The sequence below is a fragment of the Hibiscus syriacus genome, unplaced genomic scaffold (genome assembly GCF_006381635.1).
Source record: "Hibiscus syriacus cultivar Baekdansim isolate YM2019G1 unplaced genomic scaffold, ASM638163v2 tig00112925_pilon, whole genome shotgun sequence".
Lineage (NCBI taxonomy): Eukaryota > Viridiplantae > Streptophyta > Magnoliopsida > Malvales > Malvaceae > Hibiscus > Hibiscus syriacus.
The window spans coordinates 428,732-452,916 of record NW_024063420.1 but is presented as its reverse complement, the minus strand read 5'-3'; the positions used below and the strand labels follow the sequence as shown (position 1 = coordinate 452,916).

The 24,185-nt window shown below is 35.4% G+C and overlaps 1 protein-coding gene across 2 annotated transcripts; it reads left to right on the top strand.

Moving 5' to 3' along the window:
- Positions 1-618: 618 nt before the first annotated feature.
- On the top strand, positions 619-22,549 carry LOC120184644 (ABC transporter I family member 10-like). 2 transcript variants are annotated; one of them, XM_039189057.1, is made up of 6 exons: positions 619-715; positions 19,574-19,745; positions 20,055-20,141; positions 21,828-21,953; positions 22,052-22,174; positions 22,264-22,539. In XM_039189057.1, the coding sequence occupies exons 1-6, from the start codon at positions 645-647 to the stop codon at positions 22,471-22,473; spliced, it is 789 nt and encodes a 262-aa protein (XP_039044988.1). In that variant the 5' UTR covers positions 619-644; the 3' UTR covers positions 22,474-22,539. The 2 variants fall into 2 exon arrangements, with proteins under 2 accessions (XP_039044988.1, XP_039044989.1); XM_039189058.1 differs by lacking the exon at positions 619-715 and adding an exon at positions 19,395-19,464 and having other exon boundaries at positions 19,546-19,745; positions 22,264-22,549.
- Positions 22,550-24,185: the final 1,636 nt, after the last annotated feature.

The window sequence follows — 24,185 nt, the reverse complement described above, 5'->3', positions numbered from 1 at the left end:
TCGCCAATTTAAAAATCTTTTTAAGCTCTGTCGTTTTTCACAAACACTGACTCTAGCTTACATTGCAGCGCAGCCGTTTCTCTAGTAGCTCGCATGCAGTGCCGGTTTTACCACTCAGCGGATATTCATTATATATAAAAACTTCACATTTCACAATTTCACCACATTGAATCTTTGAGGCTTTTACCTTATTTGCATGAACAATGAACATCCATTTATGTTTCAACTATAGAAAGTGACAAAGCTTACACATTATGTAAAAGTAAACTTACTTGGCTTGCCAAATATATGCACCCAAGATCTCAAACGTGGCAGCTGCATCTTGCAAGGATGATCTTGAGTTGTCACAAAACAGAGACAACGCATGTAACGTTAAGAAGAAGAAGAAGAATACTAAATTTCTTGTGAATACTCTGATTTTAATGATTATATCTGTATATATTGTTATTCCATTTTTGTTTAGACATAAATGACTTGTAAATGTAAAAGTATTCATATAATCCTTTCTCCTAGCCTAGTGCTTTGGTGCAGTTGCCGCTGGCTGTAAAATTCTCCATAGCATAGATAATTCTCATATATATATATATATATATATATATATATATATATAAAACGCATTCAACATAACTAGAGCAAAGAACAACATGAATCTCTCTACTGTCGCTCCTACATCTCTGCCTCATCTTTCCCCTCTTCGCTCAACTTCTTCTACGAGGTTCAAAACCATCAAATTCTTTTCAGCTATGCATTTTATCGAACAGTCTATGTTTTTTTCTTTTCAATTTTCTTTGTTGTGGGTGTTTGAGTCTGTGTTGTTTAGTTATAGGGATAATGTAACTGAGAATGTTGCTATCAAGGGTCGTAATATCAACTTCTCGGTTAATACAAGGCAGGGAAAAATAGTGCCGATTCTGAAGGATTGTTCAATTCGGATTCCTTCTGGACAACTGTGGGTGTTTGTTGGACCTAATGGTTGTGGTAAATCTACCCTTTTAAAGGTACCTCGTAAAATTTCAGATACAAATATAATTTTAAATACTAAATAGAATACATATAAAATTACAAATTAAAATTTAAATAAATTAAACAACATAAAATGATCAAATCATAATAATTGTAGAATGTGATAAAAAAAATTGTAGAATGTGATAAAAAAATTACAAAATGAACTGAATTGCATCCATTTCAAAAGTTGAGAAAAAATTTGAAACAATTATAATATATATATATATATATGATACATGTATATATAATGTACATTATACTTATGCATACATTATAAATATATACTTTTATATATATATATATATAATATAAACTATATAATATAAGTATATATATATATATATATAAACTAAAAAAACACAATCAAATAATTTTGTTTAGATAGGTTTAAAACTCTCTATGTTAGGGTTTTTCTATGTCGGTTTGGCTGTCATATAGCTTTTTTTATGGTATGCAGGGATTCAAATTGCAGTCGCGGTCGCGTTTTCGGTCGCGCTGCGTTTATCGCGGCCGCGGACGTAACAGAGGCTATTGCAGTCACTGCGGGTGTCGCGGACGTGATTTTTTTTAAATTCGCACAACTCATTATAAAATATAATAATTATAATAATAATTGTAGAAAATCACTTTTAATGATTTTTAGAGTATTTTGTAACACTTATAGATTTTTATTAATACATAAACATAATTACCATCATTAATTATTTTTGTATTTACTTATAAATTTCTTAAGAATATTATATTAACTCATAACAAATAAAAAAATAAAAAAATATTAAGTAAATAATAAGATTTAAAATATAAATGTGACAACTAAGATAATGATCAAATCTATATATTACCCTTCGGACCCTCCTTAAATTTTCCACATCTAACAGTTCGGCATCAAACCCTTTTCCCACGACATTTACCCAAATTATGTAATAATTAAAATGAGAAGCATCCACATAACAGATGGTCCGAACTGTTCTGAATTACAATTGGTCTTTGATTTTCATGAGAAGTATTCGCAACTGCAAAATATTTTACACTCTTTACTATTACCCACTGTTGGATCTTTCTTTTCCAAAACATCCTATGCTAATTCAACGATTTAAGAAAAGTTAAAAACATGAGGAGAGTTTTATGAGAAAATAATCTCAGTGACCGAAAATTCCTTATAATATACGATTTTAACCAACTTTTTTACGATTTGCCAAAATGACCAACAAAATCGCAATGCGATCTCTAAATCGCAATACGATCTATAAATCGCAACGCGATCTCCATTATCGCAATTCAGTTTCCAGATTCGCAACGCGATTTTGACCATCGCATTACGATTTTCGAAATCCGCATTGCGATTTTCGAAATCCGCATTGCGATTTTAGATAATCGCAATGCGAATATATAAATCGCAACGCGATAACACGTGATCGCAACGCGATTCTAACTATCGCAATGCGATTCTGACTATCGCAACGCGATTCGGACTATCGCAACGCGATAATACGTGATCGCAACTCGATTCTGACTATCGCAACGAGATTCTGACTATCGCGTTGCGATTTTCAAAGCGCCATTAGTATCGCAACGCGTATTTTATTTTCAAATTCCAAACACGAATATTTACCCGTAATCGTAACTCTTAACCTAAAACTCTAAATCACAACTCAATCCCATCTCCATCTCTCACTCTCTACGGCGACATTCGTCCCCATCTCTGACGAAATCCGTCCCCATTTCCGGCGAAATCCGTCCCCATCTCCTGCGAAATCCGTCTATCTCCATCTCTCAGAGCCACCCTCACAATCATTCACGATCAGAAATGGAAAATCAACCAAATCAACCACCGAGGGTTAGTTTTTTTAATTATTTTTATTTTGAAATTTTTGCATTATTATTAGGTTTTTTATATTGAAATTAATGATAAGTTTACTGGTAATTTCAATAATAGATTGCTGCCAATACTGCTACTGTTAGTCTTTAACCCTGTGAAGTTAGTATTTGTCTTTGTTTTGTCTTTTGGTTAAAGTAATGCAATTCATTCAAGTTTCAATTTTAGATAATGACCATTTGAAACCGAGAATCGCAACGCGAAATGAAAATCACAACGACAAAATTCGCGTTGCGATTATCTCGTTGCGATAGCCATTTCGCGTTGCGATAGTCAAATTCGCGTTGCGATAATCATTTTCGTGTTGCGATTTTAAGTTTCAGAAACTATTCTTCTTCTGCAAATTGAAACTTGAATGAATTGCATTACTTCAACCAAAAAACAAAGACAAATACGAAATTCACAGTGTTGTAAAATTAAGTTTGAAGAATAAACTACTACGCTTTATGTTTATTATTGTTTTTGGTATATCTTCACAGTTTAGTTTTTGGTATATCTAACTTGGTATGTTTATTGTTTTTGTAGAACTTTTTTTGGCTCAGTTGACCTTAAGGAATAAAATAAGCCTAGTCACTACAATTGCGTCGAAGCTTTCACCTGTACAAAGACAATTGTTTGAGGATACTTACTTCGGGCCATGGCTGAAAGTACAACATCCGAGTGGAGATGCTATGTTGACCCATTTGTGGCTTCAGACCATGACACGCGATCTACCCGAGAGTATAGAACGTGGTAATGAAGAGATATGGTTTCATTTTCTACCGGCGTATACGTGTTTTGGGCGGGAGGAGTTTTGCTTAATCACTAGTCTACGCTTCGGACACGATGATGTAGGTCGATACACTAGTCATATTACCCGCCCATCATGGTTATCCCGGGTTTTTCCTGAGCTGTAAATGGAGAAGCCGAATTTACACGTCGACGACTTGACGAGATTATTTAATAAGAAAGATGGTTTTACTCGGATGGATGACGTCGATGTTGTCCGAGTATGCCTTTTAGTACTTTTGCATGCCGGCTTTTTAGGCAGAGGGGGCAGACAACCTATTCCTAAGGACCTAATATTATTGGTAGAGGACCTAAATGCATGTAACCTATTTCTGTAGGGTTCGTATCTATGGAAAGCTACCTGGAATAAGTTGTCGTCCTTGATGACCGCAAAAGTTTGCGTGGCGATGGTTCCAAATACACTTTGTCAGGTTTTATTTGGGCCTTTAAGGTAAGAATTTCTATATAATGTTTCCAAAATTATAAATAATTATTTTAACAATTACTAATGTTTATGTATTATATTGTTTGTAGATTTGGATATTTGAGGCTTTTCCCAACATGCAGACATATGCATTCAAAACTTCAAATGATATTCCTAGGGCTATTTCCTGGAAGAGGAAACGGTGGCTGTTGATTTGGGAAGAGTTACTACGGTATACGATAATAAATGATGTAAGTTAACACAAATACTATCATATATAAACAAGTTATTACTAGTACACGTTTAACTTTATTTGAGCTTTTATATTGTTAGGAGACCAACACTCCATTACAGAGGCTGACACCCACGGAGTCGAGCTTGCCACTGATTGGTGGCAAGCTAGTAAGCGTTTTTTTGATGGCACGGATGATGAGCAGCCTCCACTTCGAGAGCCATCACTCACCCAGAGCCATCACCTGATCGACCACACTATACACCTCTACAACGAGAGCCATCACCTATTATATCACATCATCGAGCCTCTTCTCCACCATCACCTCATGATAGGCGACCGGAAAAGATGCCACGACATTTATCTCCCTGTTCTCCACCTCCACGGGATGAGTTAGGGGAGTTACGTGATGAGGTCAATGCCTTGCGTGAGGAGGTCAGTACTTTACGCGATGACAATGGTGAATGGCATGAGGAGGTATCTACTTTACGTGGTGAGGTAGCGGCTCTACGTGAGATGGTAGCATCGTTGCAGAATGAGGTTCATACTCTACGCAACGAGGTAAGTTTAAGATTTTTCATTTAACTTGATTTACTCGTAATTTCACTTAGATTAACCATTTCACTTGGATTGCTTAGTAAATTCATTCGGTTGCTGCCAATACTGCTAAACAGTTCTAAAATAACTTAGTATTTGTCTTTGTTTTGTCTTTTGGTTGAAGTCAGTAAATTCATATTTGTCTTTTGGATTGCTTAGTAAATTCATTCGGTAGTAGTTTATTCTTCAAACTTAAATTTGCAACACTGTGAAGTTAGTATTTGTCTTTGTCTTTTGGTTGAAGTAATGCAATCCATTCAAGTTTCAATTTGCAGAAGAAGAATAGTCGCAACACGAAAATGATTATCGCAACGCGAATTTGACTATCACAACGGGATAATCGCAATGCGAAAACGACTATCGCAACGCGGAAATGACTATCGCAACGCGAATTTGACTATCGCAATGGGATAATCGCAATGCGAAAATGACTATCGCAACGCGAATTTAGTTTCGCGTTGCGATTATCTCGTTGCGATAGTCAAATTCGCGTTGCGATAATCATTTTCGTGTTGCAATTTTAAGTTTCGTGTTGCGATTTTAAGTTTCAGAAACTATATTCTTCTTCTGCAAATTGAAACTTGAATGGATTGCATTACTTCAACCAAAAGACAAAGACAAATACTAACTTCACAGTGTTGCAAATTTAAGTTTGAAGAATAAACTACTACCCTTTATGTTGTCCTTGAACATGCACTAAACCTATATATTGTCCTTTTAAATGTTTATATAAGTGCTTACGTCCGGAATGTTATCTGATGCATTTTGTGAACTATGATAGAATAATGACTTGGGTGAATACCGTGCAAGTTTGAAACATATTTGTCTTTGTTTTCACTGTTTAATATCATGTCTGTTTATTTACTGATTTTATGTATTAATTTATTTTTAGCGGCCCGATAAGGTGGATGCTTTACGTCGGGTTTTTCTTGCACGACGGGGTTCACGCATCAGACGGCGTGCACGTGCCATTAAGTATCCGTTCACCCCAATAGTGCGAAGACTCCGTAAGAAGAAACCCGACTCACCTCGTTCAAGAGGCCCCTATCATCCCTCAAGAGTCCCCTCCCACTGTTCAAGAGGCCCCTGTCATCGTGTAAGAGATCCCTCCCAACATTCTAGAGCCCGATTCACACGGCATATTATATCGAATTATTGAGAAACCCCCTCTCGTGCCAGACATGATGGATGACTGTTGGCTTTCGTATAAGTTACCGGCCAGTACCATTCCGGTAGATGAAGTGGAGAGGAAAAAACTATCGGAAACAATTCCGGATAATACCCTTTGGGCTAAGACCGCAGTTGATTGTTATCTACATGAGCGGAGCCAGGGGTGTTACGCTGACATATACAAACACAACGATGATATACATTTGTTGATTGATCAGTCTTGGTGGGGTGTGTTATTAGGGGTTGAAGACAATGGCTATTTCGATGGGGGGGTAAGTCTTATATTTTTCTTCTTATATTTCATTTTGATTAATTTTTTTAAAAATTTATGTAATTCACTAATATATGTCTTTTTTTGTAAACAGCATATTGATGCATGGGTGTCACGTCTTCTAATAATAAGGAAAATCAAGAAAAATAAAAAAATACGCGATATACAACTATGCCGACGTCTTTTCACGTAGTTCACATGAAGAATCAACGACATGAATCATATGTGTTGGCTAATGGACAAGCTAAACTTTATCCTGCATGGTGGAGGTCGATAAGGTTAGTATTTATTTTTTAAATATTTTAAAGGTGTTTATAAATAAGTGCGCAATTGAATTATTACTTATGATTGTAGGTGTTTATCCCTGTTTTGGAACATACTCATTGGCTTCTCGTCGAGCTTCAGCTTCCATCCCTGAAGACAATAGTATATGACAGCATGATAAATTACATATCATTGTCTGATTTGAGAGATATTATTAAGGGATGGAGCTCTCATTTGGCTAAATTCTTGGATGCGATTAATTATTGGACTTATTCTGGAAACAAGAAGCCAAAGAAGTTTAATATTACAGTTATCAGAGACGAGACTGCGCCACAACAAACGCAAGAAGCTAGAGGGGATTGTGGTCCTCTTGTATGCATGTGCTTGGAGCGTTTGACGACAGGAAGTACAGAGTTTCTACCTCCCACCGATAGAGATAGAGGTGTAGTAGGCTTGTGGTTTCGGCATTTTATGGCTAGAACGATATATGCGAGACGCTGCCTACCTGCATCCGCTTTATGAAAGTGTCCATAAACAATTGGTAAGTCAAATGCAAGTGTTGTTAAGTACCTAGAATTCAATATAATTTGCTGTTTGTTGGTTTTAGATGTATAGAAAGTGTTGTTTGAGCAAATGTTTGATTTCTGCAGGTTAATCCTGAAGTGAGCTGCGTGAAATTGATGTGCATAAACAACTCTCTGGGGTACACTTTTTTTTATTGTAATTGATTCTTAAAAGTCTTACTTGTTTAATTGATGAGAAAAATAATATAATAAGAGTTGATTTGTTTATTTGATGTGTAAATAATTCTTATTTGTTTAATTGATGTGTAAATAATTATTATTTGTGCTTGTTTAATTGATTAAAAGTTGATTATTGATGTGTAAATAATTCTTATTTGTGCTTGTTTAATTGATTGAAATGTAAAAGTTGATTTGTTGATTTCAATCTGCATCATATTCGCGTTGCAATAGTCTAATACACTTTGCGATTTTCTCGTTGCGATAGTCAAATTCCCGTTGCGATAATCAAATTCGTATTGCGATAGTCATTTCGCGTTGCGATTATCTCGTTGCGATAGTCAAATTCGCGTTGCGATAATTAAATTCGCGTTGCGATAGTCATTTTCGCATTGCGATAGTCAAATTCACGTTGCGATAGTCATAATCGCGTTGCGATAGTCATATTCGCGTTGCGATAGTCAAATGAATGTGTAATAAGTGATAACAACTGAACAAATCATAGCAATGTTCAAACTCAAGTTACTAATATACATGGGCCTAACTGAAAATGTTAAAAGTTTACACATAAAATACACATAATACAACGTTTGCATTTAAAAATCACCTAAGTTAATAGTCCCAAAAGGTGAAGCCGGTTGTGATTGGGATTTTGATTTTGATTGCGAGTCAAATTGCCTTTTGCGATTTTGATTGTGATGGCACTGGTGATCCACATGTCAACCTTGTATGACCACTTTCCTTGCACCGACTACATGTCGATCTCTTCTTCTCTTCACCCTTAGACGATATACGATCGTGACTTTTTTGGTCGGCCAGGTAGCCTTCTGTCCATGGCTGGTGGCAAAACTGTTTGTAAGTCATCTGGTATGTCCTACTCAGAAGGATGTGGAATAGGGTAGATAATCTCGGCATAAGTCTATCGATATACTTCTGTAGTGTAGCAATCCATAGCATATGCGTTTGAATCATCTTGGTTTAGATTAAGAGTAACTTTTATAACATGGCCACACAGATAACCAGATGTTTGCCATTTCATACAACTACACGTCTTTGCATTTAGATCGACAAGCCCATTTAAGTTATTATCCAGTACTTCAAACAAAGTGTTTGAACATGGTTCAACTCTCCATGAAGTTGACTTCACAACACGTTTCGTTATCTTTTTTTTCAGTCCATGGTGTAACACGATGTTCCAATGTTCTTGTAAATTTAAATAAATAATACTTAGTAAATTATATGATAAGTTACGAATTTAAAGAAATAATACATGCATGGTTTCTTTTCTTATAGTACCACTGTTGAATAGAGGCTCGAAATAGTAATGGGTAATTTTCGGGAATGACGACTTAGAGCGTTGATTGATTCTGCACTATTAGACGTCATGAAACCATATCTTGCTCCAAGTTGGTGTACTCTTGACCATCTTTCAAACCCGAAATCTTCTAGTGTTTGAGCACACTGAGGCAAAACACGTCTTAAACAATTTATATATTTATTAAAATCCACTTCCCGATAAACTTTTACAGCCTTCCAGTATGTCCATTTGTGATTTTTTTATACCAGCAGACCTTGATTTTAGATTTCTATATAAATGAACACCACAAAGTCCATGAAAAGCATCTGGGAAACACCTTCTAACAGCGTTATCAATTGAGTTTGCCCTATCGGATATGATTGTCAGATTGCTAATAGGACCTATGCAATCCCTAAGATACCCCATAAACCATGTCCATGAATCAGAGGTTTCAGATTTACCAACCCCGTAAGCTATTGGTAGTATCCCATTGTTAGCATCCATGGCTACTGCTAATAAGTTTACTCCAAGGTATTGACCTTTTAAATGTGCTCTGTCAACTATAATAACAGGGCGCATGCAAATAATAAACGAACGAATCTACAAAATCATATACACAAGAAATATAATCATTTAAATGTGAAATGCATGTAACTAACAAAAATGAGTCAACAAAATTATATTGATTTACTAACCGCAGCACCAATGGCGATAAACAGCAACTTAAAGCGTCCATCTCTATCTGTTTTGATATGAGTTACCGACCCAGGATTTTTCAGCTTTAAATTGTGACAATAAGCGGCAGTTGGGCAAACGATGCTTCTGGCGACCCCCTCAACAATTCCAAGGCATAAAATTTGGCTCTCCAAGCTTGAGAATATGAGATACTAATCTTGAACCGAGCATTCATGTCAGTCATAATTTCATGTCCCCGATATACCCTGCCATTCAAAAACATTAACTCAGCCAGAAAACTACCCAACACCTTTTTGTTTGCATGTCTATGGCGAGGAAAAACTTGGGTTCTTGAACATGTATGTTTATCAATAAAAGTCCTAACTTGAAACATTTTGCAATCTTTTATCCTCTCTGCAATCATATGCCACGTACAGTTTTTGTCAATCATACACCTTGTTTCGAAACGATCTTTTCTTGATTTGTTAACTTTTAGTTGATAGCCATCTTCCACACATTTCGTATACAAAGCTATCTTCAAGTCTTCCTTTGTATCAAAACAATCATCTTTCTTGATACGAAGAATTTTTGTGTAACAATCAACTGCTATTTTTACCAACTCTTATTCCGGTATCTGAAGTAATTCTGGCATATTCCAGTTATACTCCCATGGCATTTTCTTCAGGGACTTTTCTTCGGGGATTTCTTCTTCTTCTTTTTCTTCTTCAGGGTTATATGAATTACAGAATAGATGTTCAACATGTTCATTCACAGTCGTAACTTCCTCCTCATTATCATCAACAACATCTTCCTCGACATCGGCTGTTTCATCATCAAAATTCGAGTATTGACCAATATCAAAATCATTACACGTATGGTCTGTTTCTTCTTCTGAAACATCATCAAAATCTGAGTATTGACCAAGATCAAAGTCCGGGTATTGACCAAGATCAAATTTCGAATACCGACTAGTACTCACAATTTTTTCTGTTGGCTCATCATCGTCTAACTGGTTAATACGAAAACCGGAATTTGGTGCTTAAAGTTGATTGGGATTTGGATTAGGGAAAGGTTGTGGGTTTTGAGATTGTGTTTGGTATTGGAAATGTGGTGAAACAAAATTTGCTTGGTGATGAAATTGTAGTGGAACCATTAAATTTTGAGCACCATAAACTGGGGTTGAAAAACTTAGTTGATTACTACCCGCTACTGACCCAACTTCACCACTTCTAGGTTCAACAACATACAATGTAACATCATCTTGCGAAACACTAATGTAAGCAATGAATCGTTCAACATCTTCATTGTCGGTTAAAAAATAAACTTTACATTTTCTCTGATAAGATAGCCTAAATCTACTTAAGGGCTCTAAATTCAATTTATTTGCAACACGTAACATTAGAGTTTCATAAGTTAACTTTTTTAATGACAGTTTTAGTTGAAGATTCATGGGTAAAGGCATATATTGTAAAACACCATGAACATTCTCCCATGACCCTCCAAAACATAAATCTATCCAAACATGATCAACATTAGATGATTTCATTATTGTAAATTAATTTACTAAACAAACGAGCTGTGAAACTAAAATCTGTTGCCGGATGGGGAATGATGTCGTTGGATATAGGAACGGATGTCGCCGGAGAGAGTGATAGATGGAGATGGAATGAGTTGCGATTTAGGGATTTAGGTTATGAGTTGATGCTGCTGCGTAGTAGTTATATACACATTTGTGTTGCGAAATTAAAACCTGTTGCGAATTTGAAATTCAGTGATGCGTTACTCAAAATCGCGTTGCGATAGTCAGAATCGCGTTGCGATCACGTATTATCGCGTTGCGATAGTCAGAATCTCGTTGCGATAGTCAGAATCGCGTTGCGATAGTCAGAATCTCGTTGCGATAGTCAGAATCGCGTTACCCATGAATATTAAGTATTGCCTTGTTGACTGAGTTCTCTCTGCCACAATGATTAGCTTCCAAGCGATGAAAGTCACTATGGCTACTGTTTGGAGACCGATTGAGGGGACATCCATAACAGATTTGGATGAGGGGCGATATCTGTTCCGCTTATATCATGAAATGGACGTAGATAAAATTGATTTCAAAGGCCCTTGGTATTTTAATTCGCACATGCTGATTATGCAAAGGTTGAAACCTAGAGAAAATCCCATGAGGGTGGAGCTGATTACGATAACGTTTTGGATGTTAGTGAATGACTTGCAGGTGAGCTTTGTTTCGGAACAGATAGCACGACAGTTTGGAAATTTTATTGGCACTTATCCGGATTATGATGCAAAGGCAGTCAATTTGGGCTATAAAGGGAGTATTCGAATTCGTGTAGGGGTTGACGTTCGAAAGCCTTTGAAAAGGAAGAAGAAAATAGCTTTGACAAATAGTTCAACTGTTTATGCATCTTTTCAATATGAAAAATTACGACTGTTTTGTTTCTTTTGTGGAAAGCTTGGGCATGGTGAAAATTTTTTCCCGTTGCGGGTTCTACAGAATAAGGAAGCACTAGTGGCACAATGAGACATTTTCATTAGGGCTTCCCCACGGAAAAAGGAGGTTGTTTTGTGCCCATGGTTGAGGGATGTGAATGAGGCTTTTAGATCAGATGTTGCTGACAGTGGGCAGTTTGGTACTTCGAGACCTTCTGCGTTGGACTTAAGCCGTCATACAAAGAAATGGGTGGAAAATACCTTCATATCTTATGAGGTATATCGTCGTAAAGTATAAGGAACATATACTGTGATGACAGTTGTTGACGAGGATAATCCTTTAAGGAAGCAGGGGAATGTAAAGAGATTGAAAAGCGCACCAACAACTCCGAAGGAAGTTGAGGAAAATGTGGCTGGAAATATGAATATATCGGCAGGCTTGCGACACCAGGCCAGCCAGTCACAATGAAAATGATAAGTTAGAATATCCGAGGATTGAGGATGCCTCGGACAGTCCGTCGTCTCCGATATTTGCTGAGAGATTTTAATCCCTTTGTAACTTTTTTCATGGAGACAAAGTTGCAGAATTCGAGGATGGAGAAAGTAAAAAAAGTCTTGTGATTTTTCCTATGGCATTGAGATGGAACCCTGAAGGACTTGTTGGGGTTTATGTTTGGCTTGGAAATTTATGAATGTAGTTCAACTAAGATTAGTGTCCAAATGTTTAAATTATAGATGGCACAATAAGTTTTAAATGGAGGTGTACCGGTTTCTATGGGGCACCTGAGGAGCAGAATCGATTGGAGCCCTGGAACCTATTGAGACGATTAAATGATATGTCGGATATCCCCTTGTTGGTCATTGGAGATTTTAATGAGATAATGTTATCCTATGAAAAGGAGAGTGGCTTAATTCAAAGGGAGAAACAAATGCCAGAATTTCGAGATGCGATTGATGAATGTGGATTATCAGATATTAGCTATTCAGGAAAATGATTTACTTGGGAAAGAGGAAGAAGTGCCACAACTAATATCAGAGAACAGTTGAATATGGGCTTAGCTTCGATTTCTTAGAAGCAGTTACTCTCTTCAATATTTGGTGCATTCCTTTTCATACTATTGCCCGTTATTATTAAATACATATACATGTAGTAATTGTGTGAGAAGGTGGCACTTTAAGTTTGAAGCATTTTGGCTTTTTGAGGAGTCTTGTGACGAAAAGGTGACGAGGCTCTGAAGTGTTGCGACAGGCTCGGTTTTGGAGAAATTGAATTATGTTTGTCAGGACTAGATACGTGGTTCAACGAAATCTACCGCCAGAAACAGTTAACAGCCGTGGAGCATAAACGTAGACTATCCGAGTTGGTCAAGCTAACTTCGAGTGATGAAGTGTTGGGTGAAATTGTGGACACAAAGCTGTAACTAAACATTGAAGTGGACAAATAGGAGCTTTATTGGGAACAACAAGCGAGGGCAAATTGATTAAGGTCGGGTGACAACAATACATCTTTCTTTCATATATATTCTTCGCAGAGACAGCGCCAGAATAGAATTATGGCCCTAGATGCAGATGACAGGCACCAAATTGATAGTGAGGTTCGTATGGAGAATCTAGCGAGAGAGTATTTTATTTCCTTGTTCACCTCAAATAATGCACCTATTGATAATTGCATTCTAGATGGTATTGCCCCTCGTATTACTGATGAGATAAACTTGACCCTCATGCACGAATTCACGTTTGAAGAAGTTACGACTGCAGTAAAATCTTTGAGTCCATTGAAGGTTGCGGGTGAGGATGGTTTATGTGCATTCTTTTATCAACGTTTTTGGCACCTAATTAAAAAGGAGATTAATGAGTTTTGTCTAAACATTCTCCATGGTCGAGCTAATATGAGCACAATAAATCATACTCATATAGTCCTTATCCCAAAGATAACTTCTCTAAGCTCTCTTCGCCATTTCCATCCCATCAGTTTTTGTAATTTCTTATTTAAAATTATTTCCAAGATGTTGGTGCATCGGATGCAGCCGCTTTTACAGGGTTGTATAGACGAGACGCAGAGTGCTTTTGTTCCTGAGCATTTGATTACAGATAACATCATCACCGCTTATGAGATGCTACATTCTTTTCAAAAAAGACGTGAAGGCGGAAAAGGTTATTTTGGCCTAAAATTAAATACAAGGCATATGATCGAGTTGAGTGGAGTTTCTTATGGGCAGTAATGGAGAAATTAGGTTTATTAGAAAGATGAATTGATTTCGTTCAAAAATATGTGTGCATTGTATCCCATTCTGTTATTATAAATGGCTTGGTGAGTGACAGGTTTATCTCAGACAAGGTGATCCCCTTAGTCCCTATTTATTTCTTATTTGCAGTGAAGGTATCTATTTTTTATTTCAACGATCGGCTTCTTTGAAGGAGTTTCAGGGGGTTCAGCTAAACAGATATGCCCCTTTGATCTCCCATCTTCTATTTACAGATGATAGCCTCATCTTTGGAGAGGCTACGGTGCGAAAGACAGTTCAAATAAAAGAAACTTTACGCATTTATACGGGAAATTCTAGCTAGGAGAAAAACTTTGATAAATCAGGTTTGTTTTTTAGCACGAATGTCGTTGATGATAATAGAAGAGCTATTCGGGTTTTTTTTTTGCATAGTTAATGAGTCCAATCCGAAGAGGTACCTCGGTCTCCCTGCAATTGTGGGACGTAATAAAAGAGGTGCTTTTATGCATTTCAAGGATAATTTTTGGGCTGAATTCATAACTGGCGTGTTCGAATACTTTCACAAGGAGGTAGGGAAGTATTCATAAAATATCTTTTACAAGCCATTCCGTTGTTTGCAATGTCTTGTTTTCTTTTACCAAAAAGCCTATGCTCTGAGTCGGAGAGCATTATGGCTCGATTTTGGTGGCAGAAATCGAAAAAGAAGCAAGGGATTCACTGGTGTTCATTGCAATTCTTATGCCACTTAAAGATTATGGAGGGCTTGATTTTCGAGATTTTGGAAAAATTTAACATTACTTGGCGAAATAGGGTTGGAGACTCTTTTCCAATCTTACTTCTTTGGTGGGAAGGGTGCTAAGGGCAGAATACTACCTCGGGGGGGAGAATTGTTGAATGCTCGATTGGGATCCTCACCATCTTATATTTGGCGAAGCATTTGGAGTGCAAAAGGCCTCCTTTTGAGTGGATTACGATGGAAGGTGGGGAGGGGCAGTTCTATCTCCATTTGGAATGATTTTTGGCCTCCGAGCGAAATGTCATTTCATATTGTTTCCCTAAGAAAGAGTTTGGTTAATGCTGTGGCCGATTTGATAGATGAACAAACTCGAGTCTGGAATGTTGATTTGATAAAGGAGTTATTTAATGAAGTTGATGCAGAGGCAATTTTGGATATTCCATTGTCTAACTATGACCAAGCAGACTGTAGGGTTTGGTGTGATGAGAAATCTGGGATATATAGTGTACGAGGTGGGTATCATATGTTGCTGTCAGATGACGAAATTGATTCATCTTATAAGGCGATTTTTAAACATATTTGGAATTGCTCATGTCAACGAAAGATAAAGTTACAGGTATGGAAATTTGCATACAATTTTTATCTTACTCGTCAGAATTTGCACACAAAACGCATATTAAATAATCCATATTGTCCCTGTTGCGTTACCGTTGTTGAATCAGATGTCCATATTTTACATGATTACAAATTATCCCAGTTAGTTTGGTTAGCGCTGCACATTGATTGGCCTACCTCTATGATACATACATCATTGTTTAAATGGTTGAAATGGCTTTTCGCCCATAATACAACAACAAGACACATTGAAATTGTGGTAACCCTGTGGCTTTGTGGCATGCTCGGAATAAAGCACACTATGAAAGATTGTGAAAGTAGAAGAGATTATTACCTTGGTACAGGCACACTGCTCGGAATTTCTTTTGGCCAACGATGCCTTCGTAGACCTGATGCACACCATGAAAGTAAATTTATTAATGTAATTATCATAACTAATAATTTATTTTAAATTTCAAAAAGTAATAATATTAATTTAATTATCACAAGTTTTTCATAAATTTAAAATCTCATAATTGTTTGTAACTTATTACTTATAAGTAAGGTAAATATCATATCAGTTTGATAACAAGTCAGATCATTTACATGTTGAGTCAATTACATGTTAGGTTGATAATAGGTCAGGTTGATAACAGGTCGGGTTGATACCAGTTATTTACTAGGTTAAACTCGGGTTGGGGTTCATATCGATCAAATTCAGTCGGATTTGGTTATTATATTATCGGTTCAATTCGGGTTCAGGTCGTTCTCAGACCAGGTGCAAGTCGGGTTCAGATCTACAATTTCTAGATTCAACTTAGGTTCAGGTTAACGCCAATTCGAATTCAAATCGGTTTCGGGTCATGTAACACCTACGACCCGTATACTTATACCAATACATGTTATAGATGTCACATGATTTACTTAAAACATTTCCCCATTCAAAAGTGACTTGAATTTTTTTCAATTATAATAGAAAATATAAAATAATAAATCACATTTTTTTATAATATTTAAATATCAAATATGTCCATTTATAAAAGTAATACTAAATAATATATTCCATGATGAAATAAAGTAAAACAATTTAGTTTAGCTATTACAACTATTTCCAAAATAGTTAACAAAGCAATTAAAACATTTATAAGTACCTGCCACTAAATAAGTCATAATTACATCAAATGATGTCTTACTGATATTGTATTATACTCCTCGATGCTTGAGATTGCCCAATACTTCTTACTTCTACTCCTAACATTTACCTACGCGTGAAAATCATCACATGCTAAATATATACTTAGTGAGACAATTTAAAAATAATAAACAATCTTTTCATGCATAAAATTTGAATGCCATCATCAAAACCATAAGATTTTCTTACCTGCCAAAATCAACACGACATGTTATAAATATAATCATTAAATCAATAACTATAGCCCAATTTATTAATCAATGAGGAACCCGGTATAGGAGTCAAAAATTACGTAATAACGCTAAGGTCGAGCCATGCTCAGCTAATAAATTGCACTGTAGTGCTGAGGTCGGGTTTTGCTAAGCTAACTTGTACTATGTGTATTCACTATACACATTAGTACTACTTAAATTTTCACAGCTGCTAGACTCTATAGCATGCCATTAATATCACTGAAACTCAATAACATACTTGGGCATTTAGTCATGAATTAAATTATCCATGGCAACATATAACCATGAAACAAACCTTAGGGCAGTTCATACCCATAATAACATTCATGTCAAAATTTAATGCTGATAAAATAAGGTAGACTTATCACATGTCTTCTTGATGATGTATAAAACATCTATGTACATGATGTATATAACATCTATTTACAATGTCATGCATGTATTGCACTCACCTTGACACTTTATAATTCCAAAAGATTTTGCTCCACTATGCTCTAATTTAGTCCTTTTTATATTCTATTTGCTTTGAAAACAGAGTCAATCACGATCTGTACAAAATCATAAATTTATATCGGTACATATGTTAGTATTGTACTAGCATAAATACATTTCTAAAATAATTTCCAAAATCAGACAACTCACGCTACCTTTAAAGAATCAGTATTCTGTATTTATATACACACTGGAATTTAATTTCGTTTCTTCCTATGAAAACTAGACTCGAATACGACTATCCATATAAAGAACTCCTTATAGTTCATTTTGTACAATGTTTTGTGCAGAAACTGCTGCCCCGTTTTCTAACATTTCCTCGGTTAAAAGTCCATATATTTTTGTATATACCTTGAAATTGATCTCCGTTTGTTTCAAACGAAACTAGATTGATATAAGAACATAATATATAAAAATAACCTCCAAATCATTTTATATAATTTATGGTGAATTTTCAAACTCATTGTCAGATTAAAAAATCTAAACTGCTTTCCTTATTTTGCATCCTTAAGTTCTTCATCAATTCTTACAACAAATTCTTTAAAATCACTAAACTCTTCATAACCCCAAATCATAAAATCTCATCACATTTATCTTCACCATGAAATTTTGGTACCAAATGATAGAGAATTTCATATAGAACAATTTTCTATTTTACGACAACTCAAAATCCAAAGAAAATTACTCAAAAATAGAAAAGAAAATTTTTTTTCTTACCTTTGAGAGAAACCCACAACCTTTCAACTAAGATGAAAAAATATCCTCAATCATTTTTCATTTTCATTATAATTTAATAAATTTTTAATTTATTAAAAGCTAAATTATCAATTTACCCTTAAAATTAAAATATCTTTCATAATTTACCCTTAATGAACTTGATATTTACATTAATACCAAGCCATCCAACCTTATCATCTTTCACAGTCAAAGATGAACCAATTTGACTTTGACTTACTAAATTTGCCATGAAATTTTTAAAATTTACATTTTAGTCACTAAATTCCATAGTTTCAGTCAAATCTGAAAAAATTACACATTTTCGAGCCAAATTTCTCTGATCTAAAATATTAAAATAATATTTCCTACCATTCTATAACATCCTTTAAATTTTCGTAAAATTCCAATTTGATCCGATATTCTATTTCAATACCGAACTTTACTGCTCTATAGCTTTTAACAAAATTCCTGTACCAAAATATGATTTCTCACTAAAATATCTATTTGAATTCAAACTATTCATTTACAGGCTAAAATATATATTTTTTAATAATTACAATTTCAGTCCTTAAATTTTTTGAAGTTTCAAAATTTACACTTTAATCACTAAATAAAATTTAAAATATTACAGATCATCTTCACCCAGTCACAAATAATTTTGACTCAAATCAATTTCTTTCAGTTTTGTAATTGGAGTAACCTTTTTAGAGCCCTACTGAATGCAATCCAAATGGATATTCCAACAATTATGAGGAAAAATAAACTGAACTGACATAGAAGAAAAGATAGATTTTTTTTATAAAAATAATTAATAAAAAATACTTTCTATTAAAAAAATAATGTAATTGCTACCATTAATTCAGAAAACTAATAATAAATATTTTTTTCTCAAAATTTAGAACCCAGTGTACGTTAAAGAGGGGAAAATACCTGTAGGCAAGGAATTGAACCGGATCATTTTCAATCTGATTATCTTCGGAAGAACCAGAAGAGCTAAAACTACAAACGGAAGACGACCCAGATCCCAAAACCGACAACATGATCACTCGAGACAGATGGTCTAGGCAAAGGAATCCCTCTCTTCTCCCCTGAATCCGAATCGAAACCCGAAAACCCGGAAGACCCACAGCCAGAAACACGGGCACCAAAATCCTTGCTAGCTCGTGGCGAATTACGTGTGGATAAAACAAAACCTCATTCTCCCACCACCGGCGGCTACAGAAACGCCGGTTTTATTGGGCGAAGACTTAATTAATCCATTGGAGCCGTCACGGGGAGTGTGATTCCGTGGACAGTCTTCCTTTCTCTTACTCGACCTTTTAACCCACCAACCTCTTCCTAGCCTAGTGCATTGGTGCAGCTGCCGCTGACTGTAAAATTCCCCATAGCATAGATAATTCTCATAAAAAAAAAGAACTCATTCAACATAACCAGAGCAAAGAACAGCATGAATCTCTCTACTCCTTCTCCTACATCTCTGCCTCATCACTCCCCTCTTCGCTCAACTTCTTTACGAGGTTCAAAACCATCAAATTCTTTTCAGCTACGCATTTGATCGAACAGTTTATGTTTTTTTTTTCATTTTTCTTTGTTGTGAGTGTTTGAGTCTGTGTTGTTTGGTTGCAGGGATAATCTAACTGAGAATGTTGCTATCGAGGGTCGTAATATCAACTTCTCGGTTAATACAAGGCAGGGCAAAATAGTGCCGATTCTGAAGGATTGTTCAATTCGGATTCCTTCGGGGCAGCTGTGGATGCTTCTTGGACCTAATGGTTGTGGTAAATCTACCCTTTTAAAGGTACCTTCACTCTCATTTTTTCCCTTTTTCCCTATTAGAATATAGATATTAGGCATCGATAAAAAAAATGCTACTTGCCCCAACTGGCGCGATAATGGTTCAACCTCAATTTCCTTTTGAATTTGTGAACTTCTGCATTGTATTTTTCATTTTACAATATATGCCATGTTAAGGTGATGGGGTAAATAGAATTGATCATATAAGAATACTGTGGGCTGTCATTGTGTGCTTGATAAACCTTTTATTCTGTTTTGGTTTTGAAAATACGGCCTGGATTATCATGCGTTGGTTGTGTTGTGAGTAATGCAGATCTTGGCAGGTATTCTGACCCCAACAAACGGAAGTTTATTCGTTAGGAGGCCGAATAGTTATGTATTCCAAAATCCAGACCATCAGGTTGGTTCTTTTCCATAGCCACACAATTCTATATGTTTTGGATTCTGTTCTTGGTTTCCTTTTGTTACCATCAGGCCCAAGAGTTACATATCTCGGCTAATGGTTTTTTGTTTTTGGGAGGCACTTATCATGGGGATGTTATGGTTTCAGTAACATAGATTTGACCATAACATTGTAGAAAACCATATTGGCCTTGTTAGATGGTTAGACTTGATTATTGCCATTCATATTTGATGATCAAAACTAGAAGAAACAGACTTGCTTAGCTTTTATTGAAGCTTGAAGTAGTTTTAGACTTTTAAGGATCATCTGAATTTCAGTTGTAAGAAGCTTCTGCTGCTGAGGCTGCATTTACTTGCAACCATAATAGATTGTGTGTATATGTTTTGAGAAATTTAAGGACTATGAAGATATATTTTTATAAGTTTCTTTCATTCTTACAGAAGCTATATATTCAATAGTTACGCCTTCCTGAAGCTTTTGTATCAATCGGTCATGAATTTTTTATTTTTTTAAAAAAAGAGGGGGTTTTTCTCCTGTATTTCCTGACTCACAGGTCAGGTGTACATAGTATGCCTTCTTTTCCACTCCAATCCTTCCCATTTTAGTGTTTGGTCATATCGTTCTTGTAATCTTGTAGTTGAACTAAATTTTCTGCATAGCTTTTCTAATGCTAATGCCTTCTTCATTGTCAATTCGATTTAAAACTTTGTACCCATGTAGGAAGAGCGTGAAATTGGTGTTTTCCTGGTTGAGGGTTCCTATGCTTTCTAATTCTAGACTTAGGATTTCAAGTAACCTTGAATACAGGGTATCTCTGCACCATCTGCTACAGTTCATTTGCATAATACCACATCTTTGTAGACGACATGCACGAAGCTTAAGAAATGATGAATGCTCATCAGAGTATAATTTTCTTTCCCACTATTCTACATTTTTGTGGATTCGACATGTTCCTTAAAGGTTGTCAAATGTCCATATAAAGTTAGAACATGAGAATTGAGGAAGAAAATGCCTTTCTTTTATTAAAGTTTATTTATTTATGATAATACGAATAGTAATAATAATTAGAAGAAGGAGAACTTGGTGATCAATTTGGTTCTTGAAATGGTTTATCACTAATTTTTTCCATTTTAGCTTTTAATTGTCTTTCTCTCTCTCTCTCTCTGTAATTGTTGCAGTTAAACCACAATGTACACAGCTAACTGAAGGTGTCTGGTCTGGTTTCTTGTATATGATATGATTGGTATGAAAGTGGTCCATTGTTTTCACAAGAATTATGACTTTGTATCCATTTTTTCCCAACTCTAAAGGATCCATTCCATGCTCAGTCCTGCATTGATTGTATAACATGACAATAGCTATTTCCTAAGGTTTTCCATCTTAAAAAGAAGAATAGTGATTGTAATTCATTTCCCCCTTAGAGAAGAATTAACTTTTAATAGGTATGCAATCTTAATAACTGCTACTTTTCTTTGAAGCTTTGCTTCTTTGCTGCAGCCTTCATAATTTGTGCGCTCAATTTAATTTACCGCATTCTTGCTGATGCCAATGTGTTGGACAAAATTTTATGTCTACAATGAATTTGCTGACAGTTCTGATATGAACAATCTTTTATATTGCTGTTATATTTCTAAAGGAACTATCCCTAGTTTACAAACACCAGAGGCATCTTTCATCATGCAGGTTGTGATGCCTACAGTTGAAGCAGATGTTGCGTTTGGCCTTGGTAAATTAAACTTAACAAATTCTGAAGTTAGATCCAGGGTGTCAAAAGCTTTGGACGCGGTTGGCATGTCTGAATACCTAGAGGTAAGTAAGATTTTGTATTCAACAAATTTTGGATAATAATACATCATGTTGAATATTGTAATGTTTATTCAAGGTTTATCATCTTGAATTTGTTTCAGAGGCCGGTTCAAACTCTTAGTGGTGGTCAAAAGCAAAGAGTCGACATTGCTGGTGCTTTAGCTGAAGCATGTAAAGTTTTGCTTCTGGATGAGCTTACAACCTTTTTGGATGAAAGTGACCAGGTGAGTTAGTAGATATTATATCAATATTCTATAAGCAAACAGTTACATATACCTCTATAATTTGAGCTTTTTTTGTATGACCTGATTAGATGGGGGTGATAAAAGCAGTTCAGAATCTTTTGGAAATATCGGGAGAAGTCACGGCACTGTGGGTGACCCATCATTTGGAAGAACTCGAGTACGCAGACGGTGCAATATACATGGAAGATGGAAGAGTTATCATGGATGGGGATGCAGCACGAATAAGGAAATTTATCAAAGCCAAGCAATCTTCTTATATTAACCGTGTAAATTGTTGAGTACTCTCTATGTTGATTTTGTTTTGTATAAAAAGTTTACAAATTACGATGTCAGCTTTCGTTGTGGTGGTAAAGCAAATGTATATTCTTTTATGAATATGCGAGTCTGAGCATGATTTGTACTATGGTTTTAAGGTAAAGATTATATTTGAATCAAGTAAAAGCTTGTTATCAAGTTATGATTTTGATGCTACTGTGACCAAATATTCACCGTTCTATGATTGGATCTAACAATACAGTAGATGCTACGATTGGAACATACAGAGAAGGCTAAAGTTGGGTCAATTTTGATTTTGAGAAAGCTCTTATTAGTGTAGGCACTGTCCCAATGGAACTTTATTCACAGAAGGGCTTACGGTATTTAGTGAGTGCTATAGTAAATCCTCTTTACTCTGGACGGACTGCTCTTAATTTTACCTTTAAATCACTTTCAAGTATAATATGTAGGGCTACCCCAAGTCCTAAACTATTGTCTCAATTCTATTTTGGCCATTAAACCAATTTTTTTCTCAATTAGATCACTGAACTTTCAATTTGATTTTAATCAATTCACCAATCATTATTTGTTAACGGAATTGATGACATGATAATTAAGTAAATTTATATAATAATACATTTGGTCCTCATTATTTATATATTTTATCAATTTGGTCATAATTAGGATAATAACACATTTGATCTTTATTATTTATACATTCTATTAATTTGGTTATAATTTTAATTAGAAATAATTTTTCAAATTTAATCCTCTAATAAGAAGACATGTTCACCATCTTATTGATGAAGAAAAATAAGGATGACAATAAGGTTTTAATCTTTGAGGAGAGGAGCACCTAATCACTAAACCAAGTCCAATAACTGGTTAATAATTGATAATGTTTTATATATAGGTTAAACTATATCTTATTGGTAGAAAGTCAAGAAAGCAAGAACAAGAGGGGGACATGATCTTAGGACGTAGGGGAGAGTATAAACACAACCCATTATTAAAAACACATATATATAAAATTATAGTTAATACAATGTATTATTTTTAAATAAAGAATGAATCAATGAGATTTAAACCTAGGACATGGACGAATGTAGGCATAACACTTAGGAAATTAACCAAACTAAATAATCATTTTATAGGTGACTAAAAACTATATTTGGATTAAACTATGTTTGAAAGAATATTTGATAGAGCTGAGAAAGGGAGAGTTATGAAAGTTATTATAAAAGTAATTTTATTTATTGATGGTCTGCACCATTTGTTTTCATATATTGTCCTTGAACACAAGATTTGACTCACAGCACCCTCATAAGACAGCCCTATTACAAGTATTTGATAATTAAACTAGACTTTCATGTATATTCGAACTCTCTCCTTTCCAAGCTTATTTAAAGTTTACTAGTAGCGATCAGGAGGCAGATAATGCACGCCCCCCCCATATGGTGATACGGGCACTGCTGGTGCTGGCGATGGTGTTATTGGTTCTAGAGATGCTGTTGGATGATGGTGGTGGTGGTGGTGGTGGTGTGATGGTGATGATGGCTTAGAGGAAGTGATGGTGATGGTGTTTCTGGTCCCAAAAAGGGTGTTGGATGATGATGATGGCGGCTTAGCCTTGCTTCACTTACCTCTGGTAGAAATGATGCAACAGAAATGAAAATGAGAAATATAACAACATGGTTATTTTTGGTAAACAAGCTCATTCCCTTCTTGTTTTCCA

Bases quoted from the DNA above. Each gene is read 5' to 3' on its own strand.
- LOC120184644 (XM_039189058.1), top strand. From the start codon at position 19,395: ATGAATCTCTCTACTCCTTCTCCTACATCTCTGCCTCATCACTCCCCT. The intron at 20,142-21,827 runs GTTGGTTCTTTT...TTCATCATGCAG, and splicing joins TCCAAAATCCAGACCATCAG to GTTGTGATGCCTACAGTTGA. The intron at 22,175-22,263 runs GTGAGTTAGTAG...TGACCTGATTAG, and splicing joins TTTTGGATGAAAGTGACCAG to ATGGGGGTGATAAAAGCAGT.